The sequence below is a fragment of the Ptychodera flava genome, chromosome 13 (assembly GCF_041260155.1).
Source record: "Ptychodera flava strain L36383 chromosome 13, AS_Pfla_20210202, whole genome shotgun sequence".
Lineage (NCBI taxonomy): Eukaryota > Metazoa > Hemichordata > Enteropneusta > Ptychoderidae > Ptychodera > Ptychodera flava.
This window is the reverse complement of record NC_091940.1, coordinates 28,700,471-28,716,665: the sequence shown is the minus strand read 5'-3', so window position 1 is coordinate 28,716,665 and position 16,195 is coordinate 28,700,471. Positions and strand designations below refer to the sequence as shown.

The 16,195-nt window shown below is 38.1% G+C and overlaps 1 protein-coding gene across 4 annotated transcripts; it reads left to right on the top strand.

Moving 5' to 3' along the window:
* Positions 1-305: 305 nt before the first annotated feature.
* Positions 306-14,369, top strand: LOC139148064 (D-beta-hydroxybutyrate dehydrogenase-like). 4 transcript variants are annotated; one of them, XM_070719339.1, is made up of 10 exons: positions 306-490; positions 3,253-3,314; positions 7,747-7,926; positions 8,666-8,790; positions 8,932-9,054; positions 9,833-9,936; positions 10,328-10,400; positions 11,965-12,026; positions 12,400-12,453; positions 14,127-14,369. In XM_070719339.1, exons 2-10 carry the CDS (start codon positions 3,292-3,294, stop codon positions 14,217-14,219), a joined length of 837 nt encoding a protein of 278 aa, XP_070575440.1. In that variant the 5' UTR covers positions 306-490; positions 3,253-3,291; the 3' UTR covers positions 14,220-14,369. The 4 variants fall into 4 exon arrangements, with proteins under 4 accessions (XP_070575440.1, XP_070575441.1, XP_070575443.1 ...); XM_070719340.1 differs by having other exon boundaries at positions 3,250-3,314; XM_070719342.1 differs by lacking the exons at positions 306-490; positions 3,253-3,314 and adding an exon at positions 6,439-6,663.
* The last annotated feature ends 1,826 nt before the right edge of the window (positions 14,370-16,195 follow it).

Below are 16,195 nucleotides of genomic sequence, written 5' to 3'. Positions count from 1 at the left end.
TGTAAATCACATACATGTACTCACTCGTATAATTATAGTTCCAAGCGTGTGAGGGCGGGCTCTCCGTCCATAACAGTCACATAAATAATACCTAAATTCTAATAACATTGTATCCCTATATCGAAAGATGTTTCCTATGTTTGACTATACAGTATTTTCGCTTGATTTGAATACACCATTATGGTTATATTGTGAGTAGCTCGAAATTAAAATTTGTATCCGAGGTCAAATGTTTTTATCGGTCAACATATCGGCTGCTGACTTGATATACCTCCACTGTAAATTTTAATATGTTACCTATAAACTCGGTTCCCGACCTTTCGTCGCGTATAATGGAGGTCCTAGCTTCCATGCAGTGAGACTTTTCTCAAATTGAATGTGGATATTTTAAATCGATATAGCGGAGTATCTGTGATTGGCCGAGGAGGTAATACTAGTTTATTGGGATAATACTAGTTTACTGGGATTACCTTGGGGAACGGTTTGTAAGGTTAGTATCTTCATCAATTCAGGTATTTGGTTCTCTCTTATCAGACGCAAGCTCGTTCAGAGCCCGCGATGGAGCAATCGTGGCGACCCCTCCGACGAAACCATAGGCTCTCAGCTCGTAGGTCACCTTAGGACAACTTTGTTTTACTACCCCATGGTACTAACACCGAGTTACAGTCGTTCTTCTTGCCATTTTCCCATACTTCAATAAATGGCCATGCATGCGTTTGAATAATTTTTGAAGTTTGATACTGTGCGCGTTCTCATTGGAAAACTAATGCTAGCCCTACCCGACCCATCGTTATAGTCAGTATCTCTAGGCTGGCTTTGTTCTCCATGCTTGCTGGCCCTTGTGTCGCCATTTTGAAAGCCACGATGTTCACGTACAGATAGTTTACTCTATTATAGCTATAGGCATTCCATGATTAATTACCATGCAGATAGGAAGACACGACCCATCGCAATTAGTATGACCCTGCAGACTGACCCTGTAAATTAATGAGTTCAAAGTCTGAGGTAATGTTTTAATACCTGACGATTAAACCTATCAAAACACATCATGTCCCGTTAAGTCTATCACATTTTGTTAGTCACGGGGACAACTCGTCTGAGATTTTTGACCATGAAAAGTGAATTAACGTTCTTATAAACTCATTATACAAGGTGACCTACATTTTAACCAAGACATAAATATTCTGATGCAAGCTGAAAAACTGCTCGTCTGAATCCATCCCCCGAATCGCAGTGTGCTTTGAATATTTTCTGTGATTGGCGCATTGCTTTATAAATCTTTGTCATTCTGATCTGTTAAATCCTAAGACTTTAAAACCAAAAATTGTACGAACTTAACATACGAATTTATTCCTTTTACTAAACGACTTTTTACGGTCTTCTTTGAAATTAAAATACCTGTTAAAGTTTAGAAGGCGTTTTAGAAGGCGGGGTGGGGGGGGGGGCTAGTTAGTATTCAACACACAACTTGACATCCTGGAAATTACATGTATTTCATATGCTATCTACAATAGTATATTAACAAGTAATTGAGGCATGAAATGATGACACAAACTATGGTATATGGTGCAGCCTAATTTTGCTTCAAGAATTTGAAAAGGTTTTTACCTGATGGGGTTAATATAAAGGGATACTTGAGTTTTGAAAATCATTTTCAATTCAAAATCTACCAGAAAAGACTCGTCTCTCATTGCAACGTTGCTCAGAGCTAGCAATACCGCAAAACAGTTTGTTTCATGAACTCAATCTTTTCTATATGTGGTATATTGAAAATACGTTTGTTGCCAATTAAGAAAATGATCCCAGGCAATGTATTCTCCTGATACCTGCTTCAGACAAACATGGCAGTTCGTCTGAGTTCGGAATGTAGTGCTACCTGTGACTACCGTCACGGTGATACAAAAACAGTTAATGATGCGATTTTTACATGCAGGCCCTTCTAAAAACGCGGATCAAAATAGTTCAGAGTATAGGTTCATGCAATGAAGGTTACGTGCGGTATTCGAACAATTTAATGACATCCGGAGTCGGATTGGAACACACACGCACTCACACTGCACATACATACATTCATAATACATAAATACAAACATACATACATAAATACAAACATACATACATACATACATACAAACATACATACATACATACATACATACATACATACACACACACACACACACACACACACACACACACACACACACACGCACATACACACACACACACACACACAAAGAAAACAACAACTTGAAGTAAGAAATCGATACAGGATGTTTTCTACATCATGGCTTCATATATGCTGTAATTCGGTAGAAAACTTTCAGATCACACCTTGTAAAGGCACAAGACCAGTATTTCACTTCTCCGTTGTTCGGGTGAAAAATAGTACAGACCTTTGGCTTTCATTGGTGCTTGTTTGGATTGAATTTGGATTAATATATTGTCAGCTTGAATCAAAATGCAGACTGTCATGAAAGATGGCTGTAGCATCCTGTGGTAACACAGGGAGCTGTAAGGTCGATAAATATCGTAGCAATGATGTTGAATTTCTACAAAACCACCACTGTGGTCGCTATTTTCATCACAAACTCAATATTTAAAAAGAATCAGCACTTATGCTGACATTGATCTAACACCTGTCAAGAGGATTTGTACCGGTAAGTGTCTAAAAATGAAACACTAAGCTCATCGCTACTGTAGTTTCACACGTCTTCTGACAGAAGGCCGACAAACTTTGCTACTAATACACTACACACGCCATGGTCCAAGCTCTACCGTGGAGATACTTGCACCAAGAAGCTACACACATTGCAATACAATGGGGTTAGAATAGTTCCTACATGCATGCATATTTTATCATTTATAGCCCAGTGTGTATATAATCGCTAGGTTTAGGCCAGTTAGTAGTCTCCCTTTGCAATCTCTAGTTATCAAAGCCGTCCTGTAGAGGAAAAAGCCCACCAAATTTTGTAAACTTTTGTCATTATGTTCTTTAAATACTTCATAACAAAATTATTATTTTTTAGCAATAAAAATCTTATAGTTTGAATAACAAAGAAATATATTCGTTTAATGAGTAATGAAATGAAAATATTCCAAAATGTTAAGCTATTGCCCCTGTTAATACTGAATCATGTGTTTTGCGTCTGTGTAATTTGTTTTATGAACTGTATTCAGTCTTTATGTACTTGTCACTTGTATTAAAATAGTCACACACGTATTTTAATTTTTCCCTTAATATTTTAAAAGTCGCACTGAAATCTATAGAGGAATTGGCGAAGATTTGGAATGTCCAGTTCGAAGAATCAAAGGTAATGAAAACATAACATTGTTACAGGTATAACAGCAATAATATAAGTTGCCTCTTCAATATATGTTGTGAATATTTGTCCACTAACGTTGGTTTAGTGGGAGAGAGCTCTAAAGAGATGGGGAGAGAGAGAGAGAGAGAGAGAGAGAGAGAGAGAGAGAGAGAGGCTGTAAGACAGACAAGAATATAGAGTTTGGGCTAGAGGGGAGAGGGAGGTATCAACTCTCTGGCAGACAGACTGTTGAACTTATATGGCTCGCTTTACTTGATTCAGAAACGGCGATTGGCAACCATAAATCCATCAGGGAATTTGTAACACCTGAACAGGTATGTAATCCTTTTGATACAGGACTGGTGTAGTATTTTTCCTACAACATTTCTTTCCTAGAGCACGAAGGAACATTGCTAAATGATGAGAATGCTTGAGGCTTGTATACCGGACGGTGCGTTTTTGTTTTTGTTTTTCAGATTGCTGAGCTCGCTGCATTTCTGTGCACACCAGCGGCGGATCAAATCACTGGTGCTGAACTTCCAATCGATGCTGGGCTTTGGGCAAAGTAAATGTTACTTTACTGTAATGTAGATCCACATTTATCTGAAGTAAAATTCTACGTGATAAATATTTCTTCATGGAATGTAATTTTACTACAACAAATAAACTCAACAGTCCAATGGAAACGTAAAGGTTGATTGTCTGATATATCGTTAAAGTGTGCTCTTTATTAAATTGGCTTTCCTAGCAATTTAGATAAATATCAGATAAAGCTGATAATTAACTCCCGTCAAGACTGTTTTCCGTCGTAACACGACCTGGCATGCAAGTAATCAGTGAGTGTATAAAGAATGATGTAATACCTCGTAATTTGCAGACCCTTAACGACGGCGTTGTTCAAGAAGAACGGCGTACAAATGTACATGCTTCCGACTTCATACTCTGATGTTTTCAATTTTTCAAAACAATATGATCGACCTAAATTTGTACTCACCAGACCGTTCTCTGCGAATTGTCATGATGGCTGCCATCTTGAAAATACCCATGAAGCAACACGACTTTTGTTACGTGGAGGCGTTTATAACTTCTTTGCTAGCGTCTTGTTTTCAAATGTATTTTTTTTTATCTCGGCGAGCGTTTATTACGTTTCATAAATAGGATGTTCAAATATTCGATTCTGCTCTCTATTGGAGTCCCGATCATGTGAAAAGGACGTAACGTCGCAAATGTTGAGATACCATCATCAAGAGGGAGAGGAGAGAAATCACACAAAGGTTTAACTATACGTGGAACGCATGCTGTGTCTATAAGAAGTTGATGAAGTCTTGGCCGTCACCTATGAGACTCTCAAATACATGTCAAACACAATGTAGTAGCCCGGGGTAGTAGCATTTTTGTAGACACAGCAGACAAGTTAAAAATTCAAAAATGATAAAAACAGCCTAACAACAATATAACTATGTCTACTACAGAAACAATCCGGAAAGACAAGAAAATTACATCATGGGACGGAATAGGAAGGTTTGAATGGTAGTAAAATAAAAAAAGTATACCTAATGACAAAACTTGAAACGACGGAATACTGTTTGCTTATTTACGCTCCATGTTGCTACGCAAATATCACGAAATGTCCAACCAACCTCGTTTCAGGTCGTTACAATCAAGTGAATGCATAATTTACTGCTTCACATCAATAATCAAGTACGATCTGATTATTTGCAATGAAATTAAAAATTGTCCTCGGACAAACGTAGCGTTTGTTGTATAATGATGATGGATGGTGTAATGCCGTTCATTGTTGTGTAATAGAATGTATACATTGCTGTACTACTGAGAAGAACAATTAGCCAATATGTATACCAAATCTTTTGGGATGGTTTCGAGTATAGCCATGACTGAGGCGTCAGAATATAAAATTCCGCAACTAATATCTGAATGCATAAGTCAATATGTATAACCTGATGAAGCTCGACGCAAACGCTAAAGGTATACAGTCACCCGTAATCTAAATATGCCCATATATGATCAAAGAGGCGTTCCTTGGCATTCAAAATGCCCATGTGAGGGCGCTGTCTTTAAAAAGCGGCCACCCGCTTAAAATCTGTGATTGGTTAGATTTCTCTTTCCATGGTAACTGTGGCAAAATTGGAACAGGTGACAGTATACCTTTAAAGAGAGGGGGTCGTCGGAACTATGCTCAAAGGTTGCCAAGGACCTGTACGACCGATGTACACAGTGTGCATTGGCGATTGATGAAAGTTAAAAAATGTTTGTTAATAATGACTATCGTAAAATTTAAATGTTGCCGCCATGTTGACGAGATGCATCTATAGATATCATGCGTGAAATACATTGTTTGTAAATAATAAAGTCGCACACGTGCGGTTCCAATGACCCCGTCCCTTCAAAATTGCTTACACTAGAGTACATCAACAGAGCTAAAATATTGTTAAAGAAATGCAACAGTTAGCTTCAACTGTGATCGGAACGTAACGGACGTTTTCAGTAAAAGACACTAATGTATATTTGTAGAAGAAGGAATTTAACAATACACTTTAGCAATGATACAATGATGGCCAGTACAGGCATATGATAACAGAAGGTGTTGAATAATACCAGCAACCATGTAACCAAGTCGGAAACACCCAAGCCTCCTGTTGTTTTCAGTAATGTTACCGGGTACCAGTAAGCTTGATCGTTTCAATTATCCTTCAATTGTTTTAAGTCCCGATGCTTGTCTACTAACATTTGTACTCTGACTTCGAATGACACGCTTGTTTTTACCATTTACGAAACCTTCTTATGCTTTGTACACTACAGAATGATTAACGAAGAATTTATGATTTATGTATACATTGTAGACCGTACTGCATAGTGGATGCAAACCATGACGCGGGGTTTTTTTTATGATAAAAATGTATAATACTTGACCATTTATTTATCGTAACTTCTAGACCAATTTATTGTTTGCAATACCTAATGGCCCATACATGACTCAGTACCTTTTTTGAAAAAATATAAACTTATTTCAACTTGAACAAAATGGCAAATATTACAAATATATAAATGTGAATGTGAATGACGCAGTTGTACTTATAATTCGAGGAAAAGGGCGTCCTCTACAGGTAGAACACAGCAAGTCGAGGCCTTATTTGTGTCACAGGTCACAAGAGTTCAAGAAGGAAATGCTACTGACGATGTCGAGCTTGAGGTCAACTGGCCGGGAAGCCTGACTTTTCTTCTGTACGTACTCAAAGCTGTCTGATTAAGCTACACAAACCATAAGATGGTGCTTGACTAACGAAACAGAGTGGAGACGTTGAAACATAAGCGTATATTGTTTGTGTACAAAGGTGAGGTAAGCCGTCGGTAAGCATGCTTCTGCACTGTGAGTGTGAGCGCAGCTTGAAGCCCAGTAATTGGAGTACTGTCGTGCACCACGGAGGTCGCTTTAATACTACCTCCATAGTACATTGGTCAGAGTGACACCGTTAAATGCATGTGGGTTTTTATTAACAGGGCAAATGTATAACACGAGAAAGCTATTTATGGATGTGTGTCGGCAGAGGAATAGTACATAGCTGATGACGAGTTGCGTGGTTGTTCAAACGAACAGTTAATGTGTAATGTGTAGATATGAGGGTTTGGTTCGGGGAAACCTCATTATTTCTGAAACAGGAATGCCCAATAATTGCCCTGCTCTATTTGCCGTGCTATTCACTCTGTCATATCTTGGCCCGAGTAAAATGGTACATCTACAATAAAGGTCGAAACCTAGCTGGAGCTACTATGTGTGTGCCGATATCGGCCGTTATCGCTTCCGGGTTGCATCCCACTTGATCAATACGCCATCGTGTACACGTACACATCAATGACCCCAAAGAGGCCGAGTCAGAAAACATAGGGTTTCGCACGATCAGATGGACACGGCCGGCAAACCAAAAGGCAATTTAGTGTGTGGTCAAGCAATCGATGATCGTGATTTCAGTGTTCAGTAAACGGAGAGAAGACCGTTGGTGGCGAATACACGTTTTTTTTTTTAACGTCGTAGATTGATGAGAGTAGAGCATATTTTATCCACCACGGCCTTTCGTTCTGTACCTTGTGGTATAATGTATGAGGTACCAGGTCTTTTGCCTTGGTACCCATAGCCTATTGCTAACTACATCGATATTCACCAGCGAAGCTCATTTCATCCCCCTCTAGAGCTGTCATCCCAGCTGTATTGTAAATTTGCCTTCACTGGTCATATTTACTCTACTTTTGGTATGGCGAGCCTATTAGGCTAGTCACTCGCCGATGTGTCTGTCTGTCTTTCAGTCTTTCCGTTTTAGCGTCCATCTGTCTGTCTGTCCATTAGGCTCAAGGAAAACAACCTGAAGCTTAATATAAGTGTTTTTATCGCCGTGTCCTAATATTCTGAATGTCGATTTCACCGCAGATTCAGAGGAAAGATGGCTGCTGATAAAATCGGCAAAGTCGCACTGATCACTGGGTCTACTAACGCGGAAAGCGTGGGCTATGCAATAGCAAAAGCGTTGGCTAGAAATGGATATTCTATCATCCTACATGGACGACGGGAGGCGGCGGAAGTTGAACCGCTGAGAGAACATATAGAAAAGTAAGCTGAAAACAAAGTCGTAAGAAAGTTTAAAGAAACAATGGTTATAACTTTTGATATTATGATTTTGATTATTTTTGTTCACAAACAAGCTGTAATTCGTCACGGTTTTGTTGACCAAAATTATGTCCAACACGGTAGTACAATATGCAGTGTTAATAATGACAAAAATGGGTTCACGTACGGACTGCATTTCAGTTATCAATAATACCAATACACAATACACTCACATGGGTTATGTTGATAAGTTGAAGTCAGGATATTTCGACTACTCAGGTAACTCATGAACGAACTTAAACCACGAGGGACCGTGCTAAAACTCGCAAAATATATTCAGCTAAGTGCAGCGCCCTCACTTTTTCAGTTGTTTTCCAATTGACTTTTCAGAATATGAATAATTGACTCGTATCCAGATTATTTCAAATCTTTGCTTTTGAAAGTTCATACAGTCGATGCTTCTGAAAATAATCACTTTGAAAAATGACATCTTGTTCCTTGTTTCTGTCACCAGTTTCTGTCGATAAAATACCCAGACAACTTTTCATTCCATGCAATGATATCTGAAGATAGAGATAATGAGAAATTCATATTGCTTGGTGACAAATACAAACAGTACCATGAGTGAACGTTCTAGTATTAAATGCATGATGAATTCTTGTGTCACCAAGCACCAGTCAAAGATACTTAGTGCACATTTATCATGTCGCGTAAAGTGCTCACATCTTACCTTTGTCTCAAGGGAATATAAGGTCCAGGCGCATTATTTGTGCGCCAACCTACTGAAGCGACCGGAGATAGAGCAGCTTTGTGAGAAAATCAAAGCCATATACCCCACCGGAGTAGACGTACTAGTCAACAATGCAGGTCAGTTTTACAATCACCACAGCAGTTGGCTGTTCCTTACACTTCACGTTGCTTCTATTTCAGAGCTGAGTACAAAAATAATGTAGTGAGCTTTATGAATACATTACACTGAGTCTAAGTCTTCTACTTATATTCCTTCAGGTGCTACCCACCATACCTCCATTGAGGAGTTCCCGCCAGAGAAATGGGACGAAGTGATTGCCATAAACATGACAGCGCCCTTCGACTTAACGCGACTCCTGCTGGGCGATATGAAAAACAAAGGTAAACAACTCCCCGCGTTTCCTTCCTAGAAATTCATATTGATGTAGACGTTACCTGGTAACAAGAAGTTGCAAGAGGGGGTTTGTTTTGCGTTTGCAGTTGACTAGCATGAGTTCATCTATTGGCCGACATGCCACAAACTTTCAGGTCAAACACGATTAGAACTAATTTGGGATAATTGGATGGTGAAGTAATGTCTTTAAAATCTGCAAATGTTAGCTCATCTGCTTTTCTTTTTACGTTACACACTTGTTTTTATGAGTAATTTGTAATATTGAGACATTCAGCTATAAGGCACCCAACACGTTTGAGAAATTTGTAAAATATGAAAATTCAATTATCCCAAATTAGTTCCAATCGTGTTGGTCAATATTCCGTACCGTGCTCTGTAATCTAATTATTTGTTTGCTTGTTATTTTAATTTGCTCACGACCTTTAGATTAGAGGTCCAAATGCATATGTACATAAATATTGCGCAGAGTCGAAAGGGCAGACTATAGACCCTAAAAAGAGGGGCTGGCAACTGCATTCTCTTATTTTATGTTAATCTGAAAGTGGAATTATCATTATTACCTTGGCTGGCTTTGACGGGACGACCGACTTGCTTTCTGCGCATGCGTGTGTCAGACAGGGACCAAGCCTGACAGCGAGTCTATATGCTATGGCGACATCCTTCACCATCGTTATTTGGGGTCTATGACAGACTAAGTTCAATAAAGACTTATAATAATGTCAAGGCTTAACAAAATTTGCTTCTTTCGCATATCTTCTTTGTTAGGTTGGGGGCGCATTATAAACATATCGTCGGTACGAGGCAGGAGTGCCGCCGCCAACAGCTCTGCATACACGGCTGCCAAACACGGTCTGAATGGACTGACTAAGGTAACAAACGCCCTACTTCCTCGAGGAGCAGGATTTAGATGTATGTGGTCACAATGGCATGCGCAAGAAATTACGATAGAGCCATGCAGACGCAAGAGTATACAAGAAATGTGCTATGGAATTCAAAACTTATTACGTTATGAGAATTTCCCTCACATTAAAGTTACCCTTTTAGCAGAATGAGAATGAATGAATTAGTTTTCGACCATTGGTATCTATCAACAACCGAATTCATGTCTGTATTCGATGTTTTGTTTACGTACGAATTCGTATCTAGTTACTGAAATGCGCGCGAATTCGGGCAACAAATTCAAAGTAATAATTTTTTTCTCTTTTCGGCAACGATTATGAATCAATTTGCCCTTTCTCTGTTATCGTCTTTTATTGACAGTCTACTGCCATGTCCGGGTATGGAACTGGAGTTACCTGTAATGCGATCTGTCCGGCCATGATCAAGACAAAGTGTGAGTGACCCAACTTAGACTATAGATGCATGCACATAATTCATAATCTATAGTTTTTTTGAAAAGTGTACGCATGGCTGCGGTGACGTTTCGTTTCCTTTCTCAGATATTTAGTCAATTTCGGTAAACAGGAATTGCCTACACTTTTAGGGGCCGTCGATAATAAAAGCTGACGGACAACAAACGTAATTCTTTCGTTTAGGAGGGGAGGGGGTAAAAGCTCATTGTGTTTTGTGTGCGTCAAAATCGCATAAGGATTTTCGTCTATTGTTTTTTGAAGAGCGACTTTGCGGCGAGAACGCAATACTACGTTCGCGTTCATCGAGAACAGAATGACCACAAAATACGGAGACAAAAAAGACAACGAAAAGACATAAATGTAAAATAAAAACTTGTGTGCTTTTTCAAAGTGAAACAAGTACGTGAAACGTTTCCCTACGTACGAAATACATTGAAATAATTATTCTGTCTCAAAAAGTGAAACGCGTAAAGTGAATGTTTATCAATTAATGTGCACTTCCGGTATTTTTTCATGGGCGTGCAGTTCGGAGAGGTACTTGTGGGTTTGTCAGAATCGGCATTAAATACGAAATTGATTTCGCATAAGAACTTTCGTTTTGAGGGGGGAGGGAGGGCGTTTCAAGTAAAACGAAGGAATTACGTTTCTTTCGCGTCAGCTTTTATTATCGACGACCCCGTACTCATATTATAGTCTAAGGTAGAATGCGCCTCGAGGAAAGATGTTCGGACTCTCAAACTTTTACAATACTTTTTTGGTCTCCCACTTGTTAGGACACGTTTCGAAGCACATGGAGTAATTCAAGTTTTCACCGGCTTACTTTAATTTTCCCCATACAAATAACACAGGGATGGCGGCCATTTTAAATTAAATTAGGCCATTGGCGAATATCGGGTAATGCCACTTTACCATTGCCCACGTTTCAATCGATTCATATATGGGTGGGTTTCTCAACGGTGATAGCAATGAGCCGGAAGTACAATTAAATCTATGCTTATTCGCGGAAGAATCTCGTATCTGAACATAAAATATTTTTTTCAATTAATAGCTTCCTAAATTATAGGTTATTAACTTGTGTTTACTTCAGATTCGTGAGATCGCGTAAGTGCTGTCGTTTTGTATGTGATCTGTTTTGTATGGAAACTTTCACCATGCACGATCTACTCAAACGCCTTCATTATGCCAACGATCGACAAATGACCAGTTTGTATTCAATCACTTCAGTTGAGTTTTCTCTGTCTGTGTGTTAATTTTACCCTCAATCATCATCATGCTTTGTCGACGAATGTATTTGTTACAATTTGGGGTACAAGTAAGAATAGACAACAGTGATGTCATCAACGAGAAAATCTTGTCTAAAAAACGTACATGTATGGTAATATAGCGACCGAAGGTTAAATCAAGAATTAGCCTGCCCATGTATTTCGGCGACCGATTTCGCATATGGCTGAAATTATTATGATGTGCAGTGTATGAGCCCTCACACGACAGGTCGTCTCTATCAAATAACCACATAAACATTTTGAGCATTCCCTTCCTAAACAGTCGCCATGGAAGTAATTGGGAATTCAGCAAAGCGTTTGGACATCTCGTTTGAAGAATCAAAGGTAAATGGAAACTGAGAAATCCTCAAACTTTACCATAGAATGGTGTTCACTCTGTAATATTGTATTGCAGATGCTATATGTTCTTTTGGGGAATATTGTCCTTACCAGAGAATCGATCTTCAAAGGCATTTGTACTAGCTGTTTTGCCATGATGCCATGAGTATTGACATCGTACCATTGACTTCGCTTTTGTATTATGCCATAATTCCATAAACGAATTTCATGGGAGAGAGAGAGAGAGAGAGAGAGAGAGAGAGAGAGAGAGAGAGAGAGAGCTTTGTAAAATTCTTAGACATGTCATGAAAGGGGAAGACACCGTCAAGCAAACTGATAGACTGTGAAAAATTACCATCCTGCATTTGACTTTTGACAGAAACGGTGGTTGGCTGACCTAAATCCATCAGGGGAGTTCATCACATCCGAACAGGTAAGTTTAAGAGTGAAGTTCTCTGTGTTGTGTGATGTCAAACATGTCCCGCTAGTACCAAATAGGAAAACTATCCTTTCAAAAGTTTACCTTTCGACAGAAATTGCCATTCGTGTGATGGAAATCTATTTTATGTAAAAAAAATTTAAGTAAATGTAAAAAAACATGTGAAATTGAGATTACGTCTTGAATGAACAATTTAATGGTGCTCGACCACTACATTTTTTACCGACATTTTTCGTTATTTTTCTCTAGCTGTATGACATCGACTTACAATATGTGAGGATGAGTTTACGACAAAAAGATCAATATCTCACCAGATTAATTTGGCAGCTACAATGATTTGAAATACACCCACTTTATCCCATTCGAATGACAGAAATTATGAATCTCCCGTAAGCGTTGCCCAAGCCGATATATTTACTTTAAGTTCCTTTCTTGAAATGCTGCACTTGTTTTATTTACATGTGAACCATATTGAATAATAAATGAAAGTTTTAGCTATTTTTTGCGCTAAAAATGTACATAACAATTTAAATTATCACTTCTCAGGCCTTCCAAAACAACAGTTAAAGCTGTTGCAAACTTAAAAGTAGTGACCATGCCTTATCCATACTTTGTATAATTAGTTAGATTTCCAACCCAACAATTTTGTTTATTTTCACATAAATTATTGTTCAGATATTGCACATTATATGTATCAAATAAAAATATGGGGTCACCAGCCTATTTACAATGAACACGATTGGAACTAATCAATATCGATTTATTCTACATATGTTATCTCATCTGCTTTTCTTTTTATATTACACACTTGTTTCTATGAGTAATTTGCGATATTGCAACATTAAGCTATATGGCACCTACACTTTTGAGAAATTTGCAAAATATGAAAATACAATTATCCCAAATTAGTTCCAATCGTTTTAAAGCTCCATAAGCTGTATCTTTGCCATTTTTTTCAGAACGTTTGTTTAATGGTTTCCGTACACTTTCTGCATCCCTAAACTGTAATTGAATGCCAAGTATTTATCATATCAACACAACCTATATGAGTATAATCTCCATTTTATTGTTGAAAATTGTATTCAAGTCCGGACAATAAACAATGATCGCTACACATACAAGCTGTGTTGACAAAAAGAATACTCGAAATTCCAGCTTGACAGACGGATTAGGGTCAGACACGGTAGTTGATATACAGAAGCAGAATACTGAAAACTTGCCAAAAATTACAACTTATGTCCCTTTAATACTACATCGCTTAACATCACCCTCCCTATATGTGAAATGGGAAAAATCACAATTTGATGAGAAATATGTCTTTTTCAAAGCATTTTGTTTAGATTTTTAAATACTTTGTAAATATATCGACATTCAAACATTTAAAACTTACAACTCGAATATAATATAATGACCATTCAATCATCACTAACTACGTCCGCTTTCATGCGTATGCTAAAAGCTCTGACAATAAGTTGTATCAAAACCACGGTGTAATTTTTTACAGTGAGCACGGTCCCGTTCAGTGGACGCGCGCGTTGTAGAGTGCGCGTTCTATTGTTTGCAGCTATTATGATGACGTAGCAAGTGACTCGATCACCCTTGTGTAAGTATCACAATTATGTTAAGTTGTATTTTAATTCACTGGACTTGCCATTTTTTTCCTTCAGGTTGCCGAGCTAGCTGCTTTCCTGTGCTCACCGGCAGCAGATCAAATCACAGGGGCCGAACTGCCTATCGACGCCGGCCTTTGGGCAAAATAGGTGCCACATGACTTATAAACAATATTTATTGATAATTACTAAGCTGAACTTGAGCCAAAGAAATGTTCAGAATCATTTCGTGTTTTTAAAATGGCGTGTATAATCTGCTTAAAATAACGATTAAACTTATCAACCTTACAGCAAAACATACATTTTGAAAGTCCATGCCATGCGTAAATATTTTCGTTTTTGATGCTCCTCCCTTACAGTTTCAGTTGCTGTTTGACGTCAGCAGTATTTTTTCACGGTAAGATAATTAAGGTAGTATGCTCCTTGAAAGTGAAAGACTTAAAGTTTTGCTCAAACTTTCCTGAATGAAACTTTCAGCCACACTTTTACCAAATCAAAAGTAAAAATCAGGGGTCACAGTGCAAATTTGGTACTTAAGAAACAAATTATCGGTAACGTTTACCGACATTTGAAATTCAAAATGGCCGCCATCCCTATGTTAACTCTATGGGGAAAGTTTGCAAAGAGCTTTAAAATAAGCCCAGCAAGTGGTAGACCAGAAAGGAATTGCAAAAGTTTAAGAGTCCGAATATCTGTCACTGAGGTGCATTTTACCATAAGGCTGTACTGGCCACGAAATTTTGAACTTTAAAACTATTCCCTTTCAAAATGATCATGAATAAAAATAAGGGTCCACCGTGCCAAGTTTGGGATGAGGAAAGCAAATTTCCTAAAAGTTGCCGATCGGATATTTGACCTCTCTACCCCGTGTTGACTGTATGGGGAAATGACCTATGCCAAGTGAAACTGAACTGTAATGGTTTCATTGACCTGATCATAACATGCAAGTCGAACAAGTAGAGGTTGCTCTTAGTCTTTATTAACAAATTCACAAATTCAAGATCCATTGATATAAGGTGTCAAAAGAGATAGATTTATTGTCATGCCGTTGAGATCAAGTGAGAGCATTATCAGATTATAGAGTCACATTAGCAATCAAAAAACCTCATAATTTTTTAGTATAAACCTTAGACCGATGTAAAGTATTAAAAGAATAGTAATGATAATAAGCGTAATGATGTTTATCGCAGTTTTACCTCGGATGTATAAATTGCAGAAATGACGATACGCGAACAAAGGACTACGTCACTGCAACAAGTTTTTATGGATTGTTTTGAAACTTACAATGTTTATCGAAATCACCAACAGAATTGGTGGCTCATAAGACAACGTGGCAAGCATATTTTCCATTCAACAAGCAGTGCAGTCGGTCAAGCCTTTCCCGATAAGCGTGCAAAGCTGTTATCTATTGTTGACATTTGTTGCTTTATAATCAAAACAGTTTGTGATTCTTTTCGCTGACTTGGTGTAAGTTGATCAATTACCATTACAGCTCATAGGAGAAACACGGATACCGTGAGAGCGAGTAACAGTTGGTTTCCGCCTTGAAACGTTTGCATTACTTTCGGAAGGGATTTCATAAACAAAAGAATGAATGCAAATACAGCAAAAAGCTATGAATATAGCTTTTCTTTTTGGATTTTTAAATAACGTATCATATTACTATTGTCTTGATCGTCCTTTGTTATACATATATGTGTGTAGGGGTTGCTTTAGGGGTCGTAGATAATTAAACACGGGCTTTTTAGGGATTTAGATAATTAGACACGTTGACATCCGACTCTTATTTGATGTCGTGCGATTAGTTCTATTTCGATGATGGAATGCGACATTGCACTACCCGCCATATATAAATGGTATTGACAGGCATTTTATTGAATAGGTACATACGGGAACTTTGCCAGTCAACTGAGCCTTTTATTGCATGATTTAATGGTTACTTGTTGATAACGTCGCGGGCCGCATAGTCATCAGTTGACTGAAGGTGATAAGCTTGACATCTTCAGGATTTATAAATGATCAAATTACATGTTTTACAAAGGAAATACTGTTTTAACAAAATTATACATAAAAAATTGACAAACTGCATAACAGTGATTTAAATATATCAGTGCGCCGTTCCATGA